The sequence below is a fragment of the Rattus norvegicus genome, chromosome 14, assembly GCF_036323735.1.
Source record: "Rattus norvegicus strain BN/NHsdMcwi chromosome 14, GRCr8, whole genome shotgun sequence".
In the NCBI taxonomy this organism is placed as follows: domain Eukaryota; kingdom Metazoa; phylum Chordata; class Mammalia; order Rodentia; family Muridae; genus Rattus; species Rattus norvegicus.
This window is the reverse complement of record NC_086032.1, coordinates 108,133,666-108,160,817: the sequence shown is the minus strand read 5'-3', so window position 1 is coordinate 108,160,817 and position 27,152 is coordinate 108,133,666. Positions and strand designations below refer to the sequence as shown.

General features: G+C 43.6%; 1 protein-coding gene across 7 annotated transcripts in view; it reads left to right on the top strand.

Moving 5' to 3' along the window:
• Nucleotides 1-27,152, top strand: part of Sptbn1 (spectrin, beta, non-erythrocytic 1) — a 175,256-nt gene that overhangs the window by 57,067 nt on the left and 91,037 nt on the right. The window contains exon 1 of one of the 7 annotated variants that reach the window (XM_063273294.1): nt 11,855-19,021. The exons of the other annotated variants lie outside the window; for them this stretch is intronic. Coding sequence (XP_063129364.1) covers nt 18,913-19,021 — 109 coding nt within the window. The 5' untranslated portion in view covers nt 11,855-18,912. Of the gene's footprint in view, nt 1-11,854; nt 19,022-27,152 lie in introns of those variants that run through there. 7 annotated transcript variants of the gene reach the window in all.

Sequence of the window (27,152 nt, the reverse complement as noted above, 5' to 3'; positions counted from 1 at the left end):
AAAAAGAGAGAGAGAGAGAATTGCCTGTGCTTTAGAGAAAGGTTGCGAATTGAGAATCGGAGCTTTATGTGTATTTTCTGTGTCTGATTGTAAGCACAGAAGCAAAACCAGTTTATAGGGGGCACAGGGGTCCTAACTAACCTGTTACTTTAAAAAAACAAACAAGCATTTATTATACCACACATTTAAAAGATATGACAGAATAAACTGTAAGCTGTGGAGGGCTGTTTCCCTGGTACATTCAAGGCCCTGGGGTTAAGTGCTAGCACTGGGGAGAAAAACAAAAGCACAAACAACCAATGATTTTTGGCATGAAATACCCTAGGGAGCTAGCAAACTGACATTGTTCTGTTACCAAGCTGAATTTTACTGTCTTCCAGCAGTTCTGTGTAACTGGTGAAGAGTGGGTTACAAGTACATGTTGGTAGGTGACGGTAGCAACCTTTGTCCTTCATGAGAGGAATGAAATAGGAATGATCTATGATGCCTACTTAAGTCTCGTGGAAAATTTTCTTGTTAATGTTTTATGTTTGGTGAGTCAGAAATGCAGGCCCTTGTAGAGTGTAACTGATTATAAGCACTTGAAATTACAGACTTCTTTCCAGGGTAATGATTTTTGCCATTCACTCTTTCGTATGATTTTTTTTTTTGGATCATTAAGAATGTTGGACCATTTCTGAGTCTTTAATACCCCTCAAACCATCCGTAACAGCATCTGGGTGGGCAAGTATTTCAGAGAAGTTCGTGATGGGATAGTATAAAATGCTCAGAGTAGAAAAAAACAAGTCTTAACACCTGCCAAGGTGATCCCATATATATGCAAGCATTCCTGTGTGCACGAGTGCACAGACACACACACACACACACACACACACACACACACACACAGAGAGAGCGAGAGAGAGAGAGAGAGAGAGAGAGAGAGAGAGAGAGAGAGAGAGAGAGCGCGAGCGCGAGCTAATGAATATACGTCTGCCTCGGTATGATGGGCATGATGGGCTACTGTGTCTGAAGTCACAGTTGGTCAACTTTGGGATATCAGGCTTACAGATACTGACTGGAAGACACAGATCTGGAGCAGATGGCTAAGGTTGGAATTGTAGAGCTCACAAGGCCCTGCAGTAATTGGGACTGCTGAGTGGTCGTCACCCCACAGCACTACACACAAGTATGAGTCAGTAACTCATTTATGAGACCTTTGTTATAAAACTGACATTAGGCAGGAATCCCAGCCCAGTTCTTCTTTTTTTCTTTTTATTCTTTTATTGGATTTTTTTAATTTAAATTTTAAATGTTATCCCCTTTTCTGGTTTCCCTTCCAGAAATCCACTATGCCATCCCTCCTCCCCCTGTTACTATGAGGGTGCTCCTTCACCCACTCACTCCCTCTCACCTCCCCATCCTGACATTCTTCTACACTGGGGCATCAAGCCTTGGCAGGGCCTCTCCTCCCATTGATGCCCAGAAGGCCACCCACAGCTACATAGGTTGCTAGATCCATAGGTCTATCCCTGTGTACTCTTGGGATGGTGGTTTAAACCCTGGCAGCTCTGGGGGGTCTGGTTGGTTGATATTGTTGTTGTTCTTATGGGGTTGTAAACCCCTTCAGCTACTTCAGTCCTTTCTCTAACTCCTCCATTGGTGACCTTGTTCTCAGTTCAATGGTTGGCTGCAACCATCCACCTCTGGCAGAGCCTCTCAGGAGACAACTATATCAGGCTCCTGTCATCATGCACTTCTTGGTATCTACAATATTGTCTGGGTTTGCTGTCTGTATATGGGATGAATCCCCCAGTTGGGGCAGTCTCTGCTCCACACTTGGTCTCAAGATTTCCTCCATGAGTTTTTTTGCTGCCCTTTCTAAGAAAGTCTGAAGCATTCACACTTTGGTCTTCCTTCTTCTTGAGCTTTGTGTGCTTTGTGAATTATATCTTGGGTATTCCAAGCTTTTGGGCTAATATCCACTTATAAGTGAGTGCATACCATGTGTGTTCTGTGATTGGGTTACCTCACTCAGGATGATATTTTCTAGTTCCATCTAGTTGTCTAAGAATTTCATGAAGTCGTTGTTTTTGATAGCTGAGTAATATTCCATTGTGTAGATGTACCACATTTTCTGTATCCATTCCTCTGTTGAAGGGCATCTGGGTTCTTTCCAGCTTCTGGCTATTATAAATAAGGCTGCTATGAACATAGTGGATCACGTGTCTTTGTTATATGTTGGAGCATAGGGTGTATGCCCAGGAGTGGTAAAGCTGGGTCCTCAGGTATTAATTACTATGCCCAATTTTCTGAGGAACTTCCAGACTGAATAAGTGGTTGTACCAGTTTGCAATCCCACCAACAATGGAGGAGTGTTTCTCTTTCTCTACATCCTCAACAGCATCTGCTGTCACCTGAGTTTTGATCTTAGCCATTCTGACTGGTGTGAGGTGGAATCTCAGGGTTGTTTTGATTTGCATTTCCCTGATTACTAAGAATATTGAACATTTCTTTAAATGCTTCTCAGCCATTCGATATTCCTCAGCTCAGAATTTGTTGTTTAGCACTGTACCCCATTTTTAATAGGGTTATGTGACTCTCTGGAGTCTAACTTCTTGAGTTCTTTGCATATATTGGATATTAGCCCTCTATCTGATGTAGGATTGGTAAAGATCTTTTCCCAATCTGTTGGTTGCCATTTTATCCTAATGACAGTATCCTTTGCCTTACAGAAGCATTGAAATTTTATGAGGTCCCATTTGTTGATTCTTGATCATAGAGCATAAGCCATTAGTGTTCTGTTCAGGAAATTTTCCCCAGTGCCTATGTGTTCGAGGCTCTTCTCCACTTTTTCTTCTATTAGTTTGAGTGTATCTGGTTTTATGTGGCAACAAGAATGGATCGATTTGCAGTCTTCTACCTGCTGACCTCCAGCTGAACCAGCACAGCAGCATTTGTTGAAAATGCTTTTTTCCACTGGATGGTTTTGGCTCCTTTGTCAAAGATCAGGGGACCATAGGTGTGTGGATTCATTTCTAGGTCTTCAATTCTATTCCACTGATCTACCTTCCAGTCTCTGTACCAATACCATACAGTTTTTATCACTATTGCCCTGTAATACAGCTGGAGGGTAGGGATTGTGGCTCCCCCAAAAGTTCTTTTATTGTTGAAAAGAGTTTTCACTATCCAGGGTTTATATATTTTTTTAAATTCCAAATGAACTTGCAAATTGCTCTTTCTAATTCTGTGAAAAATTGACTTGGGAATTTAATGAGGATTGCATTAAATCTGTAGACTGCTTCTGGCAAGATGGTCATTTTTATTATATTAATCCTGTCAATCCATGACCATGGGAGATCTTTCCATCTTCTGAGCTCTTCTTCAATTTTTTTCTGAAGTTCTTGTCATACAGATCTTTCACTTGCTTGGTTAGAATCACACCAAGGTATTTTATATTATTTATGACTATTGTGAAGGGTATTGTTTACCTAATTTCTTTTTCAGCCTGTTTATCCTTTGAGTAGAGGAAGGCTACTTATTTCTTTGAGTTATTTTTATATCCAGCCCCTTTGCTAAAGTTGTTTATCGGGTTTAGGAGTTATCTGGAATTTTTGGGGTCACTTATTTTGATTCTTCCTTGCCAATTTGTATCCATTTGACCTTTTTGTTGTCTAATTGCTCTGGCTAGGACTTCAAATACTATATTGAATAGGTAGGGGGAGAGTGGGCAGCATTGTTTAGTCCCTGATTTTAGTGGGATTGCTTCAAGTTTCTCTCCATTTAGTTTGGTGTTGGCTTTTGGTTTACAGTATATTGCTTTTACTATATTTAGGCATGGACCTTGAATTCCTAATCTTTCCAAGACTTTTACTATGAAGGGGTGTTTAATTTTGTCAAATGCTTTCTTAGCAACTAATGAGATGATCATGCGATTTTTTTTTCTTTTGAGTTAGTTTATATAGTGGCTTATGTTGATGGATTTCCCTATATTGAACCATCCCTACATCCCTGGAATGAAGCCTACTTGATCATGGTGGATTGTTTTGATGTGTTCTTGGATTAGGTTTGTAAGAAACTTATTTAGTATTTTGGCATCAATATTCATAAGGGAAATTGGTCTCAAGTTCTCTGTTGGGTCTTGGTATACTAAAGGTGTAAGTGTAATTTTGGCTTCATAGAATGAATTGAGTAATGTTGCCTTTGCTTCTATTTTGTGGAATAGTTTGAAGAGTATTGGTATTTGGTCTTCTATGAAGGTCTGATAGAATTCAGTGCTAAACCCATCTGGTCATGGTCTTTTTTTGGTTGGGAGACTTTTAATCACTGCTTTGATTTCCTTAGGAGTTATGGGACTGTTTAAATGGTTTATCTGATCCTGATTTAACTTTGCTACCTGATATCTGTTTAGAAATTTGTCCATTTCCTCCAGATTTTCCAGTTTTGTTGAATATAGGCTTTTGTACTAGGAACCAATGACTTTTTGGATTTTCTAAGTTTCTGTTGTTATGTCTCCCTTTTCATTTCTGATTTTGTTCATTTTGATCCTCTCTCTGTGCCCTGTGGTTAATCTGGCTAAAGGTTTATCTATCTTGTTGATTTTCTCAAAGAAGCAGCTCCTTGTTTTGTTGATTCTTTGTATAGTTCTTTTTCGTTCTACTTGGTTGATTTCAGCTCTGAGTTTGATTATTTCCTGCTATCTACTGCTCTTGGGTGTATTTCTTTCTTTTTGTTCTAGAGCTTTCAGGTGTGCTGTCTAACTGCTAGTGTATGTAGTTTCTAAGTTCTTTTTGGAGGCACTCAGTGCTATGAAGTTTTCCTCTCAGCACTGCTTTTATTTTGTCTCATAAGTTTGGGTGTATTGTGCCTTCATTTTCATTAAATTCTAAAAAGTCTTTAATTTCTTTATTTCTTCCTTGACCAAGTTATCATTGAGTAGAGCATTGTTCAGCTTCCATGTGTATGTGGGTTTTCTGTTGTTTTTGTTGTTATTGAAGACAAGCCTTAGTCCATGGTGATCTGATAGGATGCATGGGATTATTTCAATCTTCTTGTATGTGTTGAGGCCTGTTTCATGACCAATTATATAGTCAGCTTTGGAGAGGGTACCATGAGGTGCTGAAAAGAAGGTATATTCTTTTGTTTTAGCATGAAATGTTCTGTAGATATGTTAAATCCATTTGGTTCATAACTTTTCTTCGTTTTACTGTGTCTCTGTTCAGTTTCTGTTCCCATGATCTGTCCATTGATGAGAGTGGGGTGTTGAAGTCACCAGCTATTATTGTGTGAGATGCAATGTGTGCTTTGAGCTTTAGTAAGGTTTCTTTTATGAATGTGGTGCCCTTGCATTTGGAGCATAGATACTCAGATTTTAGTGTTCATCTTGGTGGATTTTTCCTTTTTGGTGTGTGAAGTGTCCTGCCTTAATTTTTTGATAACTTTTCGTTAAGTCGATTTTTGATAACTTTTGGTTAAAAGTTGATTTTATTTGATATTAGAATGGCTATGCCAGCTTGTTTCTTGGGACCATTTGCTTGGAAAACTTTCTCCCAGGCTTTTGCTCTGAGGGAGTGTCTGTCTTCGTCACTAAGGTGTGTTTCCTGTATGTAGCAAAGTGCTGGGTCCTCTTTATGTATCCAGTCTATTAATTATTGGGGAATTGAATCCATTGATGTTGAGAGATATTAGGGACCAATGATGGTTGTTTCCTATTATTTTTGTTGTTAGAGGTGGAATTATATTTGTGTAGCTATCTTCTTTTGGGTTAGTTGATAGATTTGCTTTTTCTAGGGTGTTGTTTCACTCCCTGTGTTGGAGTTTTCCATCCATTATCCTTTGTAGGGCTGGATTTGTGGAAATATATTGTGTAAATTTGGTTTTGTCATGGAATATCTTGGTTTCTCCATCTATGTTAATTGAGAGTTTTGCTGGATATAGTAGCCTGGGCTGCCATTTGTGTTCTTTTAGCGTCTGTATGACATCTGCCTAGTATCTTCTGGCTTTCATAGTCTCTGGTGAGAAGTCTGGTGTAATTCTGATAGGTCCACCTTTATATGTTACTTTACCTTATTCCTGTACTACTTTTTAATATTCTTTCTTTGTTTAGTGCATTTTGTTTTTTGACTATTATGTGATGGGAGGAGTTTCTTTTCTGGTTCAGTCTATTTGGAGTTTTGTATACTTCTTGTATGCTTATGGGCATCTCTTTAAGGGAGGGGAGTTTTCTTCTATGACTTTGTTGAAGATATTTACTGGCTGTTTAAGTTGGAAGTCTTCACTCTCTTCTATACCTGTTATCCTTCAGTTTGATCTTCTCATTGTGTCCTGCATTTTCTGGATGTTTTGGGTTAGGATCTTTTTGCATTTTGCATTTTGACTGTTGTGTCAATGTTTTCTGTGATATCTTCTGCCCCTGAGATTCTCTCTTCTATTTCTTGTATTCTGTTGGTGATGCTGTGTCTATGAATCCTGATCTCTTCCATAGGTTTTCTAGCTCCAGGGTTGTCTCCCTTTGTGATTTCTCTATTGTTTCTATTTCCGTTCTTAGATTCTAAGTGGTTTTGTTCAATTTCTTCACCTGTTTGGTTGTGTTTTCCTCTAATTCTTTTAAGGGATTTTTGGGTTTTCTCTTTAAGGGCTTCTACCTGTTTACCTGTGTCCTTCTTAAAGTTTTCTAACATCCTCATGAGAAGTGATTTTAAATCAGACTGTTGCTTTTCTAGTGTGTCGGGGTATCCAGGTCTTGCTTTGGTAGGAGAACTGGGCTCTGAAGATGCCAAGTGGCCTTGGTTCCTGTTGCTTAGTTTCTTGCACTTGCCTCTCGACATCTGGTTATCTCTGGTGTTGGCTGGTCTTGCTGTTTCTGACAGTGGCTTGACCCTCCTTTAAGTCTGTATGTCAGCACTTCTGGGAGACCAGCTCTCTCCCACTAGGATTTGGGCACCAAAAGCTGTGGCACCGGGTCAGTTCAGGGTGCAGATGGAAACAAAGGATCCTGTCCCAGATTGCTCCTCAGTTCCCATATCCTGAAGGCTCCAGGCATATCCCTCTGTGCAGAAGTAGTAGTTCTGTCTGTGCTCTCAGGTGTGTCAGCATTCCTGGGAGACCAGCTCTCTCCTGGGGTTCCAGGTTCAGAGAGCTGTGGCACAGGGTCAGCTCCAGAATTAGCAGTTCTTACTTCTTAAGGTTGGAATACAGGACTTGGAAAGATCAGCTAACAGTTTTGAGGACACATGAGGAGCATGTGATTCTAGGTCTACCGTCAGTGTGTTCCCGCTGTCTTTATTGAAAGTTTTTCATTATTTTAAGAAGCTAATAACCAAAAGTGCACCTTTCATTACAATTAACTGCATGCACACTGCTGGGTAACAGATGCCTGGAACATTTTAATCTTGTAAAAGTGAAGGACAACTAACTGTCGCTTCACTGCCCCTCCTCCATCCTCCTGTCTGTTCCTAGAACTTGGACTACTGTTTCATGTAAGTGGGCCGTGTTTGCTTTTTATTTAACATTAAAATCCCAGGATATTTAATTCAAAGGTGAATGGACCCTGATCCTTGAGATGGGCTAATTGGTAGGATCAAGCTGGGGCAGCTGCAAGCGGGGTTGGATCAGACATACTGGATGAAGGTATCTTTATCTTTCTTAGAAGCTCATCTACATACTTTTTAAAAAATGTATTTATTTATTATATACGAGTACATTGTAGCTATCCTCAGACACACAAGAAGAGGGCATCAGATCTCATTACAGACGGTTGTGAGCCACCATGTGGTTGCTGGGAATTGAACTCAGGACCTCTGGAAGAGCAGTCAGTGCTCTTAACCACTGAGCCATCTCTCCAGCTCTACATACTTTTGATAAGCCACCAGGGCTTTAGAAATGGGCTGTTGGATGGCATAAATTTAGGCCACACGACCACCACCCTTCACGCAGACCAGGATATCCATACCGGCAAATTGCTACTTGCCCAGAAGCAGAAGGGCTCCAGTAACATATACTACACTGAGTGGCTTGATCATTTCCAAGGCATGTCAGTTTGCCTTGCTGGGCCATTTCCTGTTCACAGTGCAACACCACTGTGGCTGTCTTCTCAGCTCAGACCTGCACAGACTGCCATGGACCCTTGTATGGCATAGATGCCAGTATGAGCCTGTTTTTCTAGTTTTGACTGGCTCTTTGCACTTAACATAATACCTTTAAGGTTTCATCCATGTGGTAGCTTGTGACAGGACTTCATTTTTTAAAGCAGAATAATGTTCTAGTGCATGTGTGTATCTTATTTTCTTTTTTGTTGTGTATGAATGTTAATGTTTGTGGGTGCACATGTAGGTATGGATGTTCACACATGAGTGTACATGTGTGTGGAGGATAGAGATCAACCTTAGGAGGGAAATCATAACCATAACCAAAAAGGAAGTTGGGGAGGAAAGGGCTTTTTCTGCTTACACTTCTAGAGCACAGTCCATCATTGGAAAAAGCACAGTATCTCCAGCGGGGCTGGAGCCTGTAGGCAGGAGCTGATGCAGAGGCCATGGAGGGGTGCTACTTACTGGCTTGCCTGGTCTGGCTTGCTCAGTATGCTTTATTACAGAACCCAGAACCACAGCCCAGGGACAAAACACCCACAGTGGGCTGTGGCTTCCCCCTTGATCACTAATTGAGGAAATACCTTACAGCTAGATCTCATGGAAGCGTTTTCTCAACTGAGACCCCTTTATCTCCGATGACTCAAGCAGCGTCAAATTAGACAGTCCAGTGTTATTCTTCAGGTGCATGCACCGTCTTTTTTGAGACAAGTTCTCTCACTGGTCTAGAACTTGACAACTAGGCTGGTAGAGCCCTGCTGTCCTCAACTCCTCAATGCAAGGATGACAAGTCCGCACCACCACATCACTTGCTTTTTAATGTAGGCCTCTGAAGATGGACCTGAGGTCCCTGACTGCAGATTTCCTTTATCTGTGCTTTCATTGATTTATTCCCATTTCCTGACTGCTTTGTTGGATGTTGCAATAAGTGGGATGTGTAAACATCACTTTTGAGCCTCGGTGTTATTTCCCAGCCATGGGACTTCTATAACAGTATGAAGAACCTCATACTGTTTTCATGTGCTGAGATCATTTACTTGTCTCCACTGGTTTAAACAAGTTCCAGGTCCCTGCATGTCCTTTACTGGAGCTCTGATAAGACGGTTAAATAAGGGTATAGAGGGAGGCTGGGGTGTAGATCAGTGTAAGCTGGACCCTCAGTATCACAAACTGGAAGTGACTGCTCATGCCAGTAATCTCACCACTTGGGGTTGAGAACAGGAGGATCAGAGCTTCTGCATCACCCTCAACTACACAGTGAGCTTTAGGCTAGCCTTTGCTACTTGAGACCCTGTCAGTAATAGAAAGGCATTGTTTCATGTGTTTCTGAGTAGATGGTAACCTAAGAGACTAAGTTCCCTCAGGACTTCATAAGAAGAATGTAGGTAAGGTCAGGTCAGTTTAGAAAATTGATCCAAGGGGTCTTTGAACAGTAGGGTCTGTTATGGGCCTGTGTTCTCAGCTCTGCTCAGGATGCTGAGGTGGAAACTGACAGTGTGGTAGTCTAGGCCTTAATTCTTTGAGCTGGTTCAAGTTCAGCAGAAAAGGACACAAAGATTATCAGTCCTCTGTTACTTTAGTTGGTTGGTTCTCTGCTGGTGTTGGATTCTGGAAGGTAGATGGGAGAGAGGATTATCAAGAGCTTTCTAGAATGTCAGGTCCTGGGCCTTCTTGGCTGATGAATTTCTGTGAGAAGTGCCTGCCCCTTCCTTTGTCCTCAGCTTCCTGCACTTTGCAGGCTCTGCTGGGCATGTGAAAGAGACAGCAGGAACCATAAGGCCTGCTTCCCAACCTTCTGCATACCAGGAGCTTACTTTGTATCTTGGGTGCACAGCTCTTGCCTCATTTTTATAACCTGTAGATGAAATGATCAGCTTAGATTGTGGGCTTTGAAAAGGAACCTCTGACACCTTAAGAGTTCTGCTGAAGCATGGACCAGTGTGTCACCCTAGGTAGAACTGGCTCTGCATACCTTGTGGGGCTGGCTCCACCTCAGAACCATCGATTGCCTTTTCCCCCTTGAAACTTTTCAAAGAGCTACATGGTTCTGGATAATTGCTTATCTCCTGGAGTAGGGAATATCCTGGAGAATGTTATTTAACATGTCTTCATGATAAATAATGTGACTTAAGATACAGTTCAAAGAACATTATATCCCAGAGACCAGTCATTTTTCTTTTGGTTTTAGGCGAAGTATTGGGCAGGCTAAGAATCCAGCTCAGGATTACACAGCCGGTGTCAAAAGCTGAGAACAGAGTTCACATTTTACTTTTCTTGGATCTTCCATTATTTCAACTAAGTAGACAAGACTGGCACACAAGAGGAGATAAGTTATAATCTAAAATTGCGGGGTTGGGGATTTAGCTCAGTGGTAGAGCGCTTGCCTAGGAAGCACAAGGCCCTGGGTTCGGTCCCCAGCTCCGGGAAAAAAAAACAAAAAAAAACCCATAATCTAAAATTTCGAGAAGTGTCACAGGCTGGTGCTTCTAGTGTAGGCTTTCCTAGAAGAAGCCATTGTCATAGCTGCTGTAATCTGGGAAGCCTTCCTGGAGAAGGGGGGGAGCTGTAGATTATACATGTACAGGCTATAGTTTTAAGCTATTCTTGAAGGAAGAATCATTACATTATACACCGAGGGGTGACGGAATACCAGGAACAGACTTGGAACGCTCGAGGCAGGTGGTGGTTGCTGAGTAGGCTGGAGGAGGACAAGGCTGTGTCTGCTGTTCTGCTGTGTCTTCCCAGAATTCTGAGTAGGGAAGGATACCCTGACCATGTACTTGTTTAAGGAAGCCACTTTCTTCCTCCTCATTTACTTGAAAACTTATCCTCTTTCAAACTGGAAATTATGTTGCTTAAAATAGGAGAGAAAATAAAAGAGGATTGTAGTATTTTCTAGAAGCAGTCTCAGAGGTACCTGATAGTATTTAAACCTAGAGGCTGGCTCCCACGGCATAGGCAGCTGGTGGGCCTTAGTGCTCTTGAGTGACAGGACCATCGATGAATTATTTAGAGCCTGGACTCAGTGAGTGTCTGCATATCAAGGTCCTGTGGGAGGAGACTATACTATCTCACTGAGAAATCAGCAGGAGCTCAGGTGCAGGAAGAAATGACTGCATCCTAAAGACACTGCACATGCTAGCATGCCAGGGCTACCCATGCTCCCTGTCCCTGCAACTGGGTCTGTTTTCAAAAAGCAAGAGATATATCTTCTACTTCTTATTAATAAACAGAAACCCACATTCTCATGTTAGTATGAAACATTGACAAGAGATTGGGTTAGATTAAAATCACATAGGAGCATAGAGCAGTTGTGTAAGGAAAGCACTCTCTCGCTTGCTCGTGCTCTCTCCCTCCCCCTCTCCCTCTCCCTCCCCCTCCCCCTCCCCCTCCCCCTCCCCCTCCCCCTCCCCCTCTCCCTCTCCCTCTCCCTCTCCCTCTCCCTCTCCCTCTCCCTCTCTCTCTCTGCTTAGCTCTTTCCCAGGAGGAAGGACAAATCTGGGTGTAGATGCATTTGAAGCAGCGCTTCCTGTAGCTGTCACTGTCTCTGTTGCTGACCCATCACTGCTTGCTGGTATTTGCATCTCCCACACTTTACCCTCCGAAGAGTGTGCCTGCCAGCAGAGGAGAAAGTGCTGGTGTAATGGTGTGGTGGGCAGGGCTGGTGGGATGGGTTAGCTCTGGCTGTTAAGAGACAAGGCAGTCTGAAGTCTGGCTTGACGATAAGGCCCTTGTCACACCCCTCACCGTTCCAGGTGCCTGGTTAATGTGGTTTCTTCATCTTTCCCCTTCACGGTCCCTGGAAAAGATAAAAGTGGCTGTGAATACTCGAGGGCAGGGTCAGAACACTTAACTTTTACCAAGAACAGATTTACATCACACCTTTCCTGTTGCTTTCCTTGAGCTATGCTTCCCAGGAACAATGTGTTCTCCTGTCCCATGAATCCCTCCTAAAATTGGAGCCCCATAGCTCTGCACACCAGTCAGTGTACATCTGCCTTTGCCCCACTATGTGGGAGGTCAAAAGCACAACCAAAAGTCAGGGCAACAGCAGGCCCGGCCCATCTTAACATTGCTCAAACACTCCCCTTTACAGAGTACCTGAAGGGGAGGGACCCAGGTCCCAAGCCAACTGGTAATAGATTCACTAGCTTAGCAACACCTGTTTGCCAAGGCAGGGCTTCTGGACTGGAGTGTTCTTTTGCCTATATAAGGAAGGCTTGCCTGTGCAGATGACAGATGACATGGATGAGTTTGGCTAGGATAGAAGGCTCAGTAACCAGCAGTCCTTACCCAGGACCGTGGCTGCTTCTTACTGGTGTAACTTAACTGGTTTGCTTAGCGGCATTAATGTCAGATGCTGTGTGTGCAGTTCTGAAAGGATCATATGAGCCAGACAGAGAAAATGGGATGAATGAGGTTTGTTCTGCTCTGGTATTTCAGGGTCTGCTGTATGACTAGATGATTTTGCTTCTGTATGTGTATGAAGCAGGTGGGAGGAGTGTGAGAGACCAATTCCTCTAAGCGGCTGATCATGATGTATAGTGTAGTATCCTGGCCCCCAAGAAACGTGGGCCTTTTGTAACTTGCTTCATAGTCTGTGTGATGGTGGTCATGCTTTGTGAGTTTTGTAACTGTTTTGTAACTCAAAAGATTTTAATTAGTGTGTGTTTGAGAACACATATTGAAGTCAGAGGACAACTTCAAGGAGTTGGTTGTCTCTTTCCCACATGTGGGTCCCTGATACTGAATGCAAGTCTTCGGGCTTAGAGGCAGGCCCTCATTGTTACCTGCTGAGCCATCTTGCCTGGCCCTGAAGGAAGATTGTGTGTGTTTCATAATGGGGGAGTTAAGCAGAAGAATGAACTGTGTGACTACTTAATGGAGTAGGTAGGCCGGAACGGGTAAGGCATTAAGAACCTGGATGAGGCAGAAAGGTAATGTAGAGCAGTCCCGGCATACAGATGCAGTGGGAGGTATAGTAACAATGTTCCTGTTTATTGAAAAGAAATGCTCCAGGGAATTATCTGATTATCTGTCACAGGGATTGACAGTAATGAGGAATGAAAAGCAGCTGGGCCTAGCAACTCACACCTGGAATCCTAACACTCAGGAGGCTGAAGCAGGAGTATCAGCCTGGGCTACAGAGTACAGCTTTGCCTTCAAAAAAGAAGGAAGGAGGGAGGGAAAGGATTGAAAGGCAAATCTGGAAAGAGCAGTGCAAAGAGTCTGCCCAGCAGTTGTTTGTGTAAAACCTCCCCCATTCCTTCCCAGCTCTGGACTTGGGTTTCCAAATCCTGGGGTTAGATGTGTACAAATGCCGGTCCCACCTTAGCATTTTCAACATCCTCTCCTGGACATCTTCAGTCTTGTTAATGTTTGGGTTTTCAGGAAATGAACAGCCGAAGCTTACCCTTCTTATGCTTGCTATAACGCAGGAAAAGCATTCATCTCCCCAACCCAGGGCAGCACAATGGCCCTGAGAACAGAAGTTTAATCCACTCCCCCCTTATATTCTCATTAACAGTCCACATACTAAATCCTATAGAATCCCAGAGAGTACAGATCCATCAAGTATGAAAAGAGTATAAAGAAAATTGAGTATGAAAAGACCAAATAAAGCTAAACAAACCCCATTCACACCAGGGCTCTCAAAGTAGCAAGTTTTGTGTGAACTAGTAAAGAGTGTGTCTAGTTCAGACCTAAAGGATAATGTGAAGGTTCATTGTGGCCCTGCGTGGATTTTAGGCTTACCTTGATAGAGTCTCCTGGCTTTGTTATAAAGCTCACAAATCATTGCTTAGTGGACTAAATAGACTCCACGAATACTGGAGAAATGAAGATCTGGAGAGTGTGATGGACTTGGTCAGCTTGGGGGTAGACCAGTCAGTTCTGCTGCTCACCAGCTATGCAGCCATGGGTAAGGAAAAGCACACACCTTGTGTACAAACTGGAGACAACATCACAGTCACTTGAGACATTTTATGTGAAACTTTTTTTTTCAATTTTTGAGACAGGGTCTCACTACTAACCTGGAACTCTGTGTAGATCAGGATGGCCTCAGCCTCTCAAAACTCCACCTGCCTCTGTTTCCTTAGCGCTGTATTAAAGGTGAGTATCACACCCCAGCCAATGAGAACCCTCTGTAATCTATGTGTATGATGGTGACCACCGTAGCTACTTTTTAATTGCTATAAAGAGACACCATGACCAAGGAAACATAGAGAAGAGACAGTGTGTTGGAGCTTATAGTTCTAGAGGATGAATCCATAACCATCATGGGAAGGAGGGAGCATGTGGCAGGCAGGCAGGCAGGGCACTGGAATAGTAGCTGGGAGCTCACATCCCATCCACAAGCACAAGCCACACCTCACAATCCTTCTCAAACAGTTCTATCAACTGGGGACCAAGCATTCAAATCTATGAGCCTACAGAGGCTGTTTTCATTTAAACCACCACAACCATTCACGTATAACGGTATGTGAAGACTGGTAATTGAGAGTAAAGTTATAACAGCAGAAACCCAAGCTTGTGGTGCTCATGTCACAGATGAATACTTTTAGGATATATGGAAAATTTTATGACTATAGAGTCCATCCTGTTTGGTTTATGGACAAGGACTATGAGGCCCCAAGAAAGTTAAAAGCCAATACACAAAATCGGCACTTGGATGTTAGAATGAGACTATGGATCAAAGGCTCTGCCCTTCTACCATGCCCTGTTGCTTCTGTACAGATCACTAAAGGCACCTGGCTGTATCTTGTATCACAGACGTAGCCTGTATGGGCTTCAGATGTTTTGTTCCTGTAGCTTCCTTACCAGCCATGCCTGTCTGTATTTTACTTTGGAATCTGGCTGCAGTTAGAAGACAGGCACAACCATTTATCAGAGTTGGCCCCCTACCTGGGTGAGCAATGACAGTTTTTAGATGAGGGGAAAAAAAATGGGACAAATTAAAATTTCACAATCTGTTACTACAGAAAGCTGGTTAAGCATACTGAAAATTTTCCTTTATCCCTCCATGGACATGCAGATTTTCCAGCAATTGGTTAGGGTAGGGTCTTGGAGATTCTCATTCTGAGGTAACTGTAAGACTGTGGGTAAGACTTTGGAACCTGTTGTTTTATTCAGGTACAACTAAGCTCCCTTAAATTTGGTTCTTCTTCAGAACACCTTCATTCTTGTCCTGACCAAGAATGCGCCTCCTATTGGCTAAGGCTGATGGCTTCACCCCAAACTATTCACTCACCTTTCCCTTCCTGCCCACACCAACTCAGGACCAGCTGAAACGTGAGCACAGACATCAGACTTGACTGGGCCCTACTCAGAATCTCTCCTCCTGGCTCCACTCTTGTCCTTGTGTTCCAGAGCCAGTCTTCAGCTTTGACTTTTACTTCTCCATTCCTGACCACTGTGGACATGTCACCTGGTGTTGCAGGTGACTGAGAGTTGGCCTGTCAGAAGAGGATGCTCATCATCCCTTCTTCATACTCTCGAGCCAGCTCTAATGCCAGTATCTCTTGATTAGCCTTTGGATGACTCACGTTGGATTAGTAACCAAAGTCCTGCAGGTGAACTCTTACATCAGCCCATTCCTTTCTAGTCCTGCTGCCACACCCTAATGGCCCTTTGCCCTGGACAGTTGCAATAGTCGCCCAGGTGTCTTGTTGCTTTTAGTCCCTCCTGTCTGCCAGGTTAACCACTGCTAAAGCCCAGGGCAGACCCTGTTCTCCTCTGGTTTTTCCAAACCCAGGCTTGATTCTAGCTTGTTTTCATGCTTCTCTCTCAAACTGACCGTTCCTTTGTGCTGCAGCTAGCCAGTCATATTTCCTGTCCTATTCCTTTGGCAGTTCCATGAGGAAGCTTCTTCATCTTCTCTCCAACATACTGGTTGTCTGTCTTTTAGGAACAAGTCCAGATGCCAGTGTTCCCTAGGATTCTTCCCACTGACCCCTTCCTAGCTAGGTATGGCCTCCTGGTTCTCTGAACTCTTTGTGTTTTCTTTAGTATTTGACTATTTGCCTGTAATTTGTTCCATACTCTTTGTCTAGAAACTCTCCAGTTTTCTTCAAGCCCTCTAAAACAGCAGTGTGTACAGTAAATGCAGTCCAAATTGGCTGAACTTTACTTTTTCCCAGATACTGAGTTAGGTCATGTGGGCCTTCAGAGATGTCTTCCATTTTTACTTGGCCCCATGCCACCAAATGGATGTTTCTGTGGGTTGCTAAACCTTTCTTTAGCCTCAGTGCATGCATTCTGGCTTTTTAGTCTATGCTTTTAAGGTTTGAGTGTGGCTACCCTAGTCCTCGTCTTTCCACTACACTGTATGTAGTAACTTGGCTAATTAGAAAGCTTGTTTAATATATATATATATATATATCCCCATACTAATGAGAGCTGAAAAGGAAGATAACTGAGTGACTTAAAAATTAAAACAAAAACATTGTTGGATGTCAGATCACTTTGCAGTTTTGCAGTGTTCTTTGCTGTAATTGAACACTCAGAGAGGGACTCACCACATCATTGGCATATTTAACAGTGAAGTGGGGTCTGCTAAAAAGACCCCCCCTCCCTTGAAATAATTCCCCATTATACTTTGTAGTCTTGTGATGGGAGACAGAATGTAAGCTTGGATCAGTATGTGTACTTTCACATCCAACTTTAGTGGTTTTGTAGCGATAGGATTATTTCTCAGTATTAATCACCAACATCGAGAGTCCAGGATTTCTTATTTAGACCATATGTCTTAGTCAGGGTTTCTATTCCTACACAAATATCATGACCAAGAAACAAGTCGGGGAGGAAAGGGTTTATTCGGCTTACACTTCCCGTTGCTGTTCATCACCAAAGGAAGTCAGGACTGGAACTCAGGCAGGCCCGAAGCAGGAGCTGAGGCAGAGGCCATGGGGGGATGTTACTTACTGGTTTGCTTCCCCTGGCTTGCTCAGCTTACTCTCTTACAGAAGCCAAGACCACCAGCCCAAGGATGGCACTACCCACAATGGCCTGGGTCCTCCCCCTTGGTCACTAGTTGAGAAAATGCTTTACAGCTGGGTCTCATGAGGACATTTCCTCAACTGAGGCCCCTTTCTCTGTGATAACTCCAGCTTGTGTCAACTTGACACACAAAACCAGCCAGTATACCATGTAATGAGGAAGCTTGCTTGACTGTCTCCAAAGTTAGTCTTGGAGAATCCTAGACCAAGTGTATCTTCTAAGACCTAGCATTTCACTGTCTTGCTAGTTATCTTTGGCAGAGACAGGAGAGCTAAAGCTCTACATATATGTTCTACAACTTGGATGTAAAAATGTCTTTTGGTTGGGCCTGCCTTGGGAGCCAAAAATTGACTTTTAGAAACACAGCTGTGTGGCTAACAGGAGCTGAGATTGTTGAAAGATGAACAGCTAACAGGCTTTGCCGATACATCTGGCTCTGGCCTGGCCACCTCTTAGGAGCACACTGGAATCCTTTAGGAAGGAGATTTTGGTTAGGACCTTGCAGTGTAGAGCTGGTGATCTGGAATTTGTTATGTTCAAACCAGGCTAGCCTCACTGATTCTTCTTCCTGTCTCCACAACCTGAGCGTTCCAAGCTGGAAGTGCCAAGTTTATTACAGATCCTCCAGTTGTAGTGAGGAAAATTAGGAAGAGGTTAGGACCAAAGTCAATTATTTTCCATAGATATATTTTGGTTACGTTATTTTCTGCCTAGGATTTCTTTTTGGTAGAAGTGGGTGAGATAAGCAACTAGAGAGAACCAAAACTTGAGAGGCCGTCAGTAAACAAATCAAAGTAAGTTTTGAAGGCGATTGTTCTCTTCCACTGGAATGTAAAGTTCTCAAGACCAGGGGTCCTGGGGTAGTGTTTACCTGTGTACCTTTCTCCCACAATGCCTTGCATCACGGTACTCTGATAAATCGTCCTTTCATGGAGTTACTAACAGGGTGCATCACCTCAGAAATGCAGTAATGGCAGAATATCTGCTGAGAAGGTTCTCCAGAGGACCTCATTCTCATTTCTGTGTGCTGTATCCTGCAGGATGCCTAGACTGACTTTGACTTACGGTGGCGCCAGGTTGGGCTGTGTTTGCAGTTGGCGCCCGCGCAGTGGCTGCCTGTGCCCAGGTGCACGGCTTGGTCGGCTCGGCTCTGACCCGCCTCTGGGCCCTGCACTCCTTTTCGAGTGATGGTAATCCGGAGACTTTTCTGTTAGGTGGACCGCTCAACCGAACTCCGTAATTCCAGCAGCTTTGTGGGGCCTGACCGCGAGGGTCGGGATCTGCAAGGTTGGCCTGCGTGCGCCCCTCCGCGTGTTCGGCCTGCGTTTCCTCTACAATGCTGTTATGCTAATCAGGTGACATCACTGAGCAGCTCACCGCAGCTCCCGATTAAATTACAAACCGGCAGCGGGCGGGCGGGAGGGAGGTGTGCGCTGCTCTCTGAGCAGGATCGCAGCGTGCTTAGGGTTGGCCATATTTAAAATATTTTCCAGTAGGATCCTGTCTCCTTCCTCCTTTCCCTCCTTCCTCCTTTCGCTCCTTCCCTTCTCCCTCTTCCCTCCCGGGTAATTTATTTCTAGCTTCCAGGCAAAGGCCACACAAGGAAGGAAATCCACAGGGGATTAGATGCCGGGGTGGTAACTCCACCAGGCTAAGGTGAACTCTGCAGCCAACTTCCTATCAGATCACCCTGCATTTCCGACCGACCGGAATGCGACTGGCTTAAGGTCCAGCCCTTTCGCCTGGGCGGGAGTGGAGCCACGGAAGCTGCTTGGAGTTGGATGGGGGTAGGAAGGGGCTGGAACGGGATTTTTACGGCGCAGCCGGCCTGGGCCTTAGGTCGGGCATAATGGAATTGCAGAGGACATCCAGCATTTCAGGGCCGCTGTCGCCGGCCTACACCGGGCAGGTGCCTTACAACTACAATCAACTGGAAGGGAGATTCAAACAGCTCCAAGGTAAGTCCGCTGCCGAGGGCCAGGCCTGCTTGCGGGTGTTCCGACAGGATCCTGGTGCTTTTTGAAGCTCTATTTCTACCATACGGTACACGACCCTAGTGAGGATAGCAGCCACACGGCCCCAAGTTGGCTAATTGAGGCATTAAAGAAGGCAGTTGCTCACACTACTCCAGGCTCTAGATTAGCCACCATTTGGAGTGTCTCCAGTACCTTTTGGTTCTAGACTCTAATTGTCAGGTATCCTACTTCCTGTTGCACACACACACAGAAACACACACAGTTCGGATTTTAGGAGATTAATGTTAACAGATCCATTAGTATGCTTCTAGTTTCTGCCCGCCTCTTTAACTCCCAGCCCCCAACCTCTTACCTCTGGGAGCACTTAAAGGTGTAAAGTACACTGCTCCCTCCCGACCCAGTCCAATGGAACAATAGCAAAGGAGAGGAGGAAGTGGTCTTTTTGTTCCTAAGTCTTCAGTAATTCCCAGTTTTAATTCCTAAGCCTAATTTTAACTCTTGATGTGTTGTGTTAGAGGACAGCTTTCCAACAATTTGGTGGGCCATGTAATTTATAATAAAAGCCACTTAACTGTCATTCCAGGGCTCTGGGAAGAATTAGTTCGATCGGGCATTTTCTAGAGTCTATGCCAGGCTCAAAGATTGAGCACATCCAGTATTTTGCTCCACTTGTTTTTTTGGAGAGCAGGTTCCTAGAGCAGCAGTGTGCTGTTCATGCTTGTAATCCTGGGCTGTCTCTGACCGGTCAGCCAGCAGGCCCTGGTCAGCGGCACATCCTATACATGAGTGAAAAATTAAGGTTTGAGGCTGAAAGTAGAGCTTGCACTTAGAAGCCTGCTGCAATCTGGTAATAGGAAGGAGTAGAGAATATCCGAAGACTTCTATGTCTCTTATTTTAACTCCGACCTAAATGAGGAGGTCTGCAAGGAAGCACCTTGGTCCCAGTATGTTTTCATTGGGAAGTGGCGATACCTTTCATTTATTGATTTACTTGTGTTTTGAAGTCTTTTGACAGCATTGGCATGTTTTGGAAAATGAGGCAGAACAGGATGTGATTTTTAAACATTCGTTAGATGTTGCTGCACTCTTTTAAGCAGCTGGCTAAGAGGTGGCTCACTGACGCGAGGAGATCAACTGAGTCTTTAGTTGCATCTCTGAGTCATTGAAGGTGAGATTTGCTTTCTTGAAAATTTAGGCGAGTAAGTTTGGAAGTAGTGAAATAGAAATCATACCATGTTCTAGGTCTTCGAGGAGACCTATACTTGTAGAGTCAGGGGAACTCAGAATGCCCCCTTTCCTCTTCGCCTGGGCTCTCAAAGCAGAAGCACCTATGGCATTCAGTCAGAGACATCATCCTTTTCTGTCTCTAGCCTGTCCATGCTGTGTAGTTTGGGTAAAAACCATCAAACAGTAGAAAGTATAAAAAGGATGTGTGTGGAATGCATTGTCAGACCCACCCGTAACAAAAGGCCGTTACCGAAAAGGTTTAAGTGTGGTTGTAAACTGCTCACAGCACTGGGCGGAGCCCATTCTACACAGGAAATGTCTTAACTGTCTTTTCTGGACAAGGAAATGTCTTTTTAAAAAAAAATCACATGAATGCTCTTGATGTTTTAGTTCATGTGCTTTTTCCTCTAGGAAATCTCATTAAAAAAAAAATGGTGGGGATTAAGTTGGGTAGTAAATACACCAAATTTTTAGAAGTAAACTTTGTCCCTGGCTTTAGCTCCAGATGACGTTATTATTTTTAAATACTGTGGTTTTGAGTTGCATAAATTTACTGTTGGTATTTCTATAACAGAAAACCACCTGTGTTGAGGAACTGAGAAAGGGTGAATTAACTTCGAAAGAAGGTGGATCATGTTAGGGCCACTAACTCCCAGCAGTGTCCTAGTGAAAAGGAGAGAGGATTAGGGGTTAAACAGTATGAGAGTTTTTATTAAAAACCTTTCTCAGCTCCTTACCCCTGGTGTGGCGTTTTGATACTTATAGTTCTTATAAATGTTAGTCTTGATATCATAAATTATATGTGCTGATTTAATTTTATGTATGCTGGGGAGTCTGCCTTTTTACTCCTGGATATAATCTTTCTTAGTCACCTAGTGTATGGGATGTTTTGTTGATTTTTTGGGGGGGGACAGGTGGTGCAGCGAACTTTATTGATGGTATTCAAGAGAGAAGGGAGGGTTCCCTAGGCCCCTTCTGTTATTATGGGGTCTGGGATGGAATTATGAGGGAGATGCTCAGTGTTGGGGCCTGAGTTGGGATGGGGACTTCTCAGCAACTGAGGGCCTCTCTCTTGCTCTCAGTATCCTTGCTGGGCTGGGGTGGGTGGTCCAGGGTTTCTTACTCCTTGGAGGCCATGTAGGCCATGAGGTCCACCACCCTTGCTCTAGCCGTATTCATTGTCATACCAGGAGATGAGCTTTACAAAGTTGTCATTGAGAGCAATGCCATCCCCAGCATCAAAGGTGGAAGAGTGGGAGTTGCTGTTGAAGTCACAGGAGACAACCTGGTCCTCAGTATAGCTCAGAATGCCCTTTAGTGGGCTCTCGGATGCCTGCTTCACCACCTTCTTGATGTCATCATACTTGGCAGGTTTCTCCAGGCCACATGTCAGATCCACAATGGATACATTGGGGGTAGGGACACAGAAGGCCATGCCAGTGAGTTTCCCGTTCAGCTCTGGGATGACCTTGCCCACAGCCTTGGCAGCACCAGTGGATGCAGGGATGATGTCCTGGGCTGCCCCACAGTCATCACGCCTCAGCTTTCCAGAGGGGCCATGCACAGTCTTCTGAGTGGCAGTGATGGCATGGACTGTGGTCATGAGCCCTTCCATGATGCCAAAGTTGTCACAGATGACCTTGGCCAGGGGGGCTAAGCAGTTGGTGGTGCAGGATACGTTGCTGACAATCTTGAGGGAGTTGTCATATTTCTCATGGTTCACACCTATCACAAACATGGGGGCATCAACTGAAGGGGTGGAGATGATGACCCTTTGGCCCCACCCTTCTCTATGGTGGTGAAGACACCAGTAGACTCCACGACATACTCAGCACAAGCGTCACCCCATTTGATGTTAGCGGAATCTCGCTCCTGGAAGATGGTGATGGGTTTCCCGTTGATGACAAGCTTCCCATTCTCAGCCTTGACTGTGCCGTTGAACTTGCCATGGATAGAGTCATACTGGAACATGTAGACCATGTAGTTGAGGTCAATGAAGGGGTCGTTGATGGCAACAATGTCCACTTTGCCAGATGCAAGGCAGAAGGCAGCCCTGGTAACCAGGCGCCCAATACGGCCAAATCCGTTCACACCAACCTTTACCATCTTGTCCATGAGATGAGGCTGGCACTGCACAAGAAGATGCAGCTGTCTCTGGAACAGGGAGGAACAGAGAGCCGATTTTTTTTTTAATGCCCCCTATATGAAGTTATATACTTGGCATATATGTCCGAGAAGGGCTTTCACTTCAGGGAAGTATGTTACTATATTTTTTTGCTGGATGCAGTTGATGGGGGTTTGTTCTTCTAGCAGCTGAGCGAAGTCTGATATTAAGAGGAACCTGGTCTGTTTAGATAACATAGTGTGTAGAGATTTCTGGGCCAGTAATAAATGGGGAGAAATATTACTGGTTTAAGAAACTAAGAGATACTGGTTTTGGTTTGTTTGTTTTAATCACTCCTAGGTTCGTGGCATAAGAGAGGTCAGGGTCTTCAATCTCTGAACTTTGACCTTACCCACCAATATACAGCTTTCTTTTCATTTCCCCACTTGTCAGTTATTGCTTTCTTCAGGTCAGCCAGTGTCTTATAAAGTTGGATTCATTCTGTTGTTGCTTTTTTTTTTTTTCTTTAAGATAAGGGAAGAAAGTTGAAACAACTGGATTCAGCTTCCTGCTTAGAAAACTTATAGAAGTTCACCATACCTTCCCTGTGGTTTCACATCTGCCTGCTTAGTCCTTTCCCTTGTTAGTCTCCTAATGTGTTCTCTTAAGCTTATTGTATATGAAAAATTATCTACTCATGAGCTTGGCATTCAGGACTTCTGCAAATGACCCTGTACTGTGGCCTTCCTCTTCCAACTCCTTCACTGCAGTCAAACTTGTAGACTGGTGGGCGCTCACCTGTAGCCTGGCTTCTTCCACTTCCCTTCCTTTCAGCCCAGAATACTGATTGGCTGCAGCTGTGGAAAAAGTTTCTGGCTGGATGAGTTTGCCCTAGAATAGTGAATTTCAGGCCACAGGAATTCATTTCCATGCTAATAACATGATGAGGTCCTTTCTCGTGTGTGAGTGTGTGTGTGTGTGTGTGTGTGTGTGTGTGTGTGTGTGTGTGTGTGTGTTTTCCCCTGGAGGTGAGAAGAAAGCATCAGATTCCCCTAGAGGTCAAATTACAGACTGTTGTCACCCACCCAGTGTGATAGTTGGGAACTACTCCAGTCCTCTGCAAGAGTAGCAAGCACTGTAACCATTGGGCTGTCCTTCTAGTCTCCTAACTATAAAGTTGATAATTTATTTACTTATATTGTATATGTATGTGCCTCGTATGGAGGTCAGAGGACAGCTCTATGGAGTTGGATTACCTCCTTCAAGCTTTATGTGAGCATTGAACTGAGTTCACCAGTCTCGCTCAGTAAGTTCTTTTACCTATTGAGTTATCTACCAGCCCTTTATTCCCTGTCTCCCTTCTCTACTACTGAACCATCATTTTTGAGAAAAGGACTCAGATAATCCAAGTTCATCCCAAACTCACTATGTAATTGAGTCTGGCCTTAAATTCCTCATCCTTTTCAAAATAGGTGTCCATCAGCATGCTTGGCTATTTTAGTTTCTTAGCTCTTGGAGAAAGAATAGTGCTGATGAATTTATACTTATGAATCATAAAGAACACTATATGTTTATCTTTTCAAGACAAGGTTTCTCTGCATAGCCCTGGATATTCTAGAACTCTCTCTAGACCAGGCTGGCCCAAACTCACAGAAATCTTCCACCTCTACCTTCTGAGTGCTGGGATTAAAGGCAAGGGCCACTTCTGGAACAGAAAAACATTCTTAAGTTTTTAGTAAACTTTTAGTTTGTTGTGTGGCTTAAAATATGTGCTTTACCTTATTTCTTTAGCCTTAGAGAAAGAAAATGTCTAAGTCTACTACATCCTGCTGGGAAGACAGTCCACACTTAAGGTCTTAATTTCCCATTATAATGTGAGCAGACTTGATGACATAATTTTTAAATTTATTTCGTGTATAAATGTTTTACCCGCATGTATGTATGCACAGCATATTGTGCCTTGTGTCCTCAGACTTCAGAAGGGGGTGTCCGATCCCCTGGAACTGTGTACTTGGAGATGGTTTTGAGCCATGTAGGGTTGGGCTAGGAACTGAACCTGGGTCCTCTACAAGAGCAGCAAGTGCTCTTGACTCAGACCCAACTTTCTAGGCGACATATTTATTTTTATCTTCTGAGTATTTTTCCTGCGTGTGTGTAAGTGCATGGGGCCCCCATGTATGGAATACTTTTGGAAACCAGAGAGATAACCATGTTAGAGCCCCTGGAACAAAAGTTAAATTTAAGAGCCCTGTGGGTTCTGAGACTCAAACCCTGATCCTCTACCGAAGCAGCAAGTTATCTCCAGCAGCAAATGGCCTCCTCTTCCTCTTCTTCCTCCTCCTCCTGGTCGGAAGGTTAGAGGTAGGATTTATATGAGAACATTTGAGGGATTTTTATGAAATTTGCTATATTGTTTTGTTTTTGTTGTGTCCCTCAGACCACTTTATGGGACAAATCATCAAATCAAATAAAACTTTTCACCAGTTTCATCTCAGGATTAAATCCTAATAACTTTGTGACTCAACCTTGTTTTTGAATGATGTGCTAGTTACAATTGTTTTTATAGCACTTAACCTTAATGTATATCATCTGGATTAGTAGATTTTTCTTAAAGTACTCTCAGCATGAGAGCAAGTATTTAGTAAATTCCAAATAAATGCATTTCCTTAGTACTAGTAATCCATTGGGGCAGATAGTCACTTGCTTTTTATAAAGACACAAGTAGTTATCTTTAGATCAGTCAATATGACTGGTCTAAATTCAGATTTTTCTAAATCCAAATTTGACAACTCTCCCGTAGTACGTACCATCAATGTATGGGCAAAGTGTGGGTAGTTAGAATGTTCAGAAAGCTGCTCAGATTTCCGTTTAGGCTGCCAAAGGAACATCTCTTCAGCCTTTAAATGCAGTGTTTAAGAAGACTACTATCTATGTAGACAAGCAAGGCAGTAGGTATCTTCAGAGGAAAAGTTCAGCAAGGAGAGGAGGCTTGTGCTTTAGGAGAGCTGAGGAGGGCTGGGCTGCTGCATCCTTTGCCTAGGATGGTCTGCATGTTGCAGTCAGTGGCTTTCTAACCAGCCCTGTGTCCTTCAGAAAGTTGGGCTCTAGGGAGGAAACTGTTCTGCAGAATCTTAGTTTTCACATTCTCAGCCTCCACTTGGTTTCTTCGATGGCCAGTTGCTTCGTGAGCCAGGAATTATTTAGAAGTTTAGTTCAGATGTGTCTTTCCCAGGAGATGAAAGTCAAAACCCCCATTTGGTTTCCCTCCCCTAAAATGTAAACCGATAGATAGCAAGCACTTGGCCGTTCTGCTGTGGTTTTCACACAGCTCTTTGTTGTAGCTTTAGTGTTTACTTGTTTGTTTTTCTTGTGTTTCCTCCATCCTGGAGCTTAAAGATAAGGTTAGGTCCTGTCATACCTGTCCACCTCACACAGAAGAAGCCACTGAATATTTTTAAGAGCATGGGCTATGTTATTTGAAGAGGTTTTCAAATTGAAACTATCGAGGGGGGGGTGCCTCTAAACCATTCGTGCCAACACATTTTGGGAACGTGTAGAAACAGAAACTCCCTTAAGTTATGTGACTCTGGAACTCTGTGGTGTATCCCAACAGTAAGTATTTTTAACTAGTTTATCGGGTAGTCTCTGTACATTCCGAGAGTTGCTTCCCCGTAGGGACAGGCATAAAAATCTGATTTCTTACTGAGAAGTGAAACCTTGGAGGAATCTGTATTTAGAATAAAGGTGGATAAGGAAAATGGCATTTAGCTAGCCAGGAGTGGGCTTTATCCTTCTATTATAGTTAGGGAAGCCACGTAACAATTGTGAGCCTGTGCCATATGGGGTTAGTTACCCTGTTCTCCCATTGAGTTAAAGGGGGGAAGGGGAATAGGACAAGATAGCCCTGAGAATGGTTCAGCTCAGCACTTTACCTCTGTGCGCCTAATAAATAACTTATTAGGTTTAACCCCAAGAACAAAAAATGTCTGCTGCTTGGAAATGCGGTAGGTGGAGCTTGACCACACCCTGCACTGATCTCTCTGAAAATCTGGCCTTCGCTCCCTCTTCAAAGTAACTTCCAGGGTTTACTTTACCGGGGTGGTGTTGGACAGCAAATGCTACAGTCTTTCAATTTCCTTTAAAGAAAGTGTAAATGTGCACACCGACTGTAAGAATCCCATGTTGTCCTGACTTCAGGAGTTGTTTAGATTTCAGCTGTCTGAAACTGGTGTGGTTAACAACAACTCTGCATACGGTTAAGGGTATCTTCACAGCCTTACGTCTGCTATGCTGGAATTCTACTCATGTAGATTAGTTACCCAGACAGAGTTAAAAAGCCAGCAGTTTTTGGGTTCTGATACTTTTCTTTTATCTCCCTGACAACTTTATAATTAAGGTCCAGCTATGAAAAAATAAAAATTAAAAAATGGTGAAGACCACAGATAAGGACATGTTTCTAATGCTTCGTGATTAGTTTAATTAAAGATTTGATAGTACACAGAACCTGCCACTTGAAAGCTCTGTAGTTTGGTCAGTGTGGCTCACTTTAAATAACAGCCAGAAGGATCCTGTTTTTTTAGAAAAGGTGAAGTAAAACTGACTCCATTGTGCTTTTCTCTGAGCTTTGGTGTTCTGGTTGGAAAATGTGTTGGTCAGCATAGCCTGAGCTGACATGAAAGCAAGTGAGAAATAAACTCAATGCCAGGAGGTAGCTTCCTGCGTGGCTGAATCCTAGAGTGGAGAGTGAGAAAGGGGACAGACAGACAGACAGACAGACAGAGA